The 3,394-nt window shown below is 36.9% G+C and overlaps 1 protein-coding gene across 1 annotated transcript in view; it reads right to left on the minus strand.

Annotated features, from left to right (window-relative positions):
- ERICH3 (glutamate rich 3) overlaps nt 1-3,394 on the minus strand; it is a 140,210-nt gene that overhangs the window by 45,041 nt on the left and 91,775 nt on the right. The window contains exon 9 of the mRNA XM_006146088.3: nt 282-468. Within this exon, the coding sequence (XP_006146150.1) occupies nt 282-468 (187 nt within the window). The remainder of the gene's footprint in view (nt 1-281; nt 469-3,394) is intronic.

The raw sequence follows: 3,394 nt of genomic DNA on the forward strand, positions 1-3,394 counted from the left end.
AAAAAAAAAAAAGTTTGCCTCTGTCCCTTCAGAAAGGGAGACAAAAAGAGAATCAGAATTTAAAACACTATCAGCTTTTATCTCTACTATGTAATACACATGCAGATCTGATCTTGTATCTTAAATATAACACACAAGGTTATAATAACCCCTAACTGTAGATATTTTAGACTCATCTACATTAATTTCTCTTAATTTGTGCAGATAAGTGCATTACTAAAAGGCATAAGAAGAAAGACGTAGCAAACTCGCCCTCTACCAAAGGACGTTTGTTTCCGTACTTGTAGCAAGGAGATGATCTTTCGACACTCACAAACCCAAAGTAGCCACGCTTGCCTCCAAGTCTGGAACCTTTTCTGTGCTTGTATTCACAGCAGGAGCTTAACCTGTTCACCTGCATCCCATTTAGGAAAAAGGTGAGACTGAAGGGGAAACCATGGTGCCTTTTGGAAATAAACTGGAAGGTCTCTGGAATTAAAAAAGAAATATATTTATAAAAGCATCTGATTTTGGACTAATATCTTCTAAATTATATTTTTTTCTATTAGAGAAATACAATAATATGCTATAAACCATTTTTAATTTGAAGACAATTTTTAATCATGAAAACACATTCTATTACTTTTATTCCTAACAAATACTCTAAGTCTTTATCAAATTCATTGATTTGTACAAAAGAATAGTACCCAATGTTAGATGGGCCCTTCTATGGCCAGGCATGATGCCTGTTTACCTTGGGTGTGTTATTTCTCAATAATCACATGAAGTAGCAACATTTGTATGGCTAATTTATAGGTAAGGAAATTAAGTGGTTACCCATGATTATGCCATTAGTGGAAGAGTTAACATTTGAATCCAAACATCTCTCTATATTACTATGCTACATATTGGTAAAGTACTGAATGACGAAAGGCCACAGTGAGCTCAGTCATGCTTTTCATAAAATTTGCATTTTTAGTTGTGACTTTAAAAGTCCTAATACATATATGAATGGGGCAGCTTTATTCCATCTCAACTGAGCCATAAGCAATTCTGTTTGGATTTGAGACCACGTCTTTCTCCTCTCCATCCAAAAGTCCCATCCATGAAATAAGAACCACTGCTTGCAATTAAGAATTGTTAATCATTCCAAGTCTTTGTAGTATTCTTTGAAGGGTACCATATCAAAGTCCTAAACCCTGAATCTGAGGAAACCTATTTTCTGCATAGTGACTTGGAATTTTTTTTTCAAGAACATGTCTAATGCCACTTTATAAAATAAATAAATAACAATTTAAAAAATAAAAAAATAAAATACCTCCCTGGACCCTCTCACTTCTACCAGTGGTAGAGTTAGCAATGTTTATCTCTACTACATTCATGTTTCTATTGTTGCATTTACTATGATATATTAAAATATGACTGTACCAGTAGTACTCAAATTTTAATACACCTGGTAGTATTATTAAAACAGATTGCTGTGCTTTATCCCAGAGATTCAGATTCAGTAGGTCTGGGATAGGTCCAATAATATGCATTTTTATCTATTTGAGTTTTTGGCACAGGGCGCATGTGCTCACCAGAGACGGACAAAGAGAGAAAATGAAAAATCACCCCCTAGTTGGTATGCCCTGCTATAATCCCATCTCCTCCATTCTCCTCTCATGATTTTTGGCTTCTATGCACATGTGCCCAACATGATTTTCAAGCCACCAGGCCTGTGATTTGAACTGCAGAGTCAGTCAGTGAGATCCAGTACCTTAACCTCTATGCCACCCACTGACCCAAGAATGTGCATTTTTAAAATAATTATTTTAATTTAATTAAGAAATTATTATTAATATTTTAATTTGCTATAGAACATGTGTTCTTACCAGAGAGAAAGAGAGAGCAAGAGAGAGAAAGAAGGCAAACCACCAGGTCTGAGACTTGAACCAGGATTGATGATGTGGTAGCTCCTTAACTGCCATGTCACCTGCTGGCCACAAGAATGTGCATTTTTAACAAGTTCCAAGATGATTTTGATGCTGCTGGTCTAGACCCTCACTTTGAATATCCTCATCTATTATAGACTCATGCTGCCCTGTACGCCTGTGAAATCCACACAGGTGAACCTGGTCTCATATTCATCGTTGTCTCCCTAAACCCCAGGACAATGGCAGAGGGGTCCCACAAAATAATTAGTAAACTATTATTTTAGCCTATTTCTTTTATAATCATCTAGAAACATTGGGCATCAGGACCAGCAGGTGATGTAATGGCTATGTCGCTGGATTCTCATTTAATTGGCCGTGGTTCAAGTCCCAAAACCACAGGCTTAAACTCATGCCTGGTCTGTGTGCATGCGTACCCAAGATCTCGAAAGGAGAATAGAGGAGAAGGGATTGTGGTGTGGCCATCCCCTCTGGGGGATGATTTCTTGCTTTCTGTCTCTCTGTCTCTGTTTGTCTTTCTGGGGTGTGCACGTGCCCTATAGCAAAAAAAAAAAGAAAAAGAAAAAGAAAAAACAAAACAAAACAAACAAAACACTGGGCATCTACCATATTATGCCCTTACAACATTTTCTAAATCAGACGCAACTCCTTCTAAAGAATAAGACTCATTGAAAAAAATAATTCTATCATTGATACCTTAGTATTATGATGTGAAATTAAACTAAGAAAGAGAAAACTAGAAAAGTTAGTGTCTGGGGAAACCAAGATACACTAGATTGCAAAATCTACTTGTCTTAATGATAACTGTACTCCTCAAGTGGTGACTAAAAGGCAAGTTAGACTGTTTGCATTACAGAAACTTGACTCCTGTGTTCATGTTACATAATTCATTATACTGTAATATCAAGCTCTATGATTCTCTTAAACCCAGTCCAGAAAGAGACTGTAGTCAAGAAAATATTGAGAATAGGCACAGGAAATCAACTTCTATGAGGCAGAAACTGATTAGGTAGTGAGGCAAGGTATTAGGGGTGCCATCATGGCATGCTGAAAATAAGAAGGGGGTCCCCACACCCCCACATCAACTACCTTTCCATTTGATGCCCATGTTGTTGGAGAGCACACCCAGCTATTATTCCTTTCTGTTCTTTCCTCCCCTTATTTTTTTTTTCAAATCTGTTGGATAAGAATTGACACCCTGTGCTTTTGCTCCTTTGTTATTGTTTTATGACTTTATATTTTAAAATATAGTGACACTAGTATGGTCTGAATGTACCTCCCAAAATTCACATGTTGAGATGTGGTTATGACAACATTAAGAAAGTGAAAACTTAATCTGATTATGGTGTTGAAAGGTTAAGCCTCTGAGAAGAGATTACTATGAAGGTCATCAAGGTGGGGCCCTCATTACTGACTTCTTGTGGGTTTAGAAGGAGAGGGAACAAGACCAGGATAGACATACATGGACACAGATGTAAGCA

The sequence above is a fragment of the Tupaia chinensis genome, unplaced genomic scaffold (assembly GCF_000334495.1).
Source record: "Tupaia chinensis unplaced genomic scaffold, TupChi_1.0 Scaffold000164_1, whole genome shotgun sequence".
Lineage (NCBI taxonomy): Eukaryota > Metazoa > Chordata > Mammalia > Scandentia > Tupaiidae > Tupaia > Tupaia belangeri.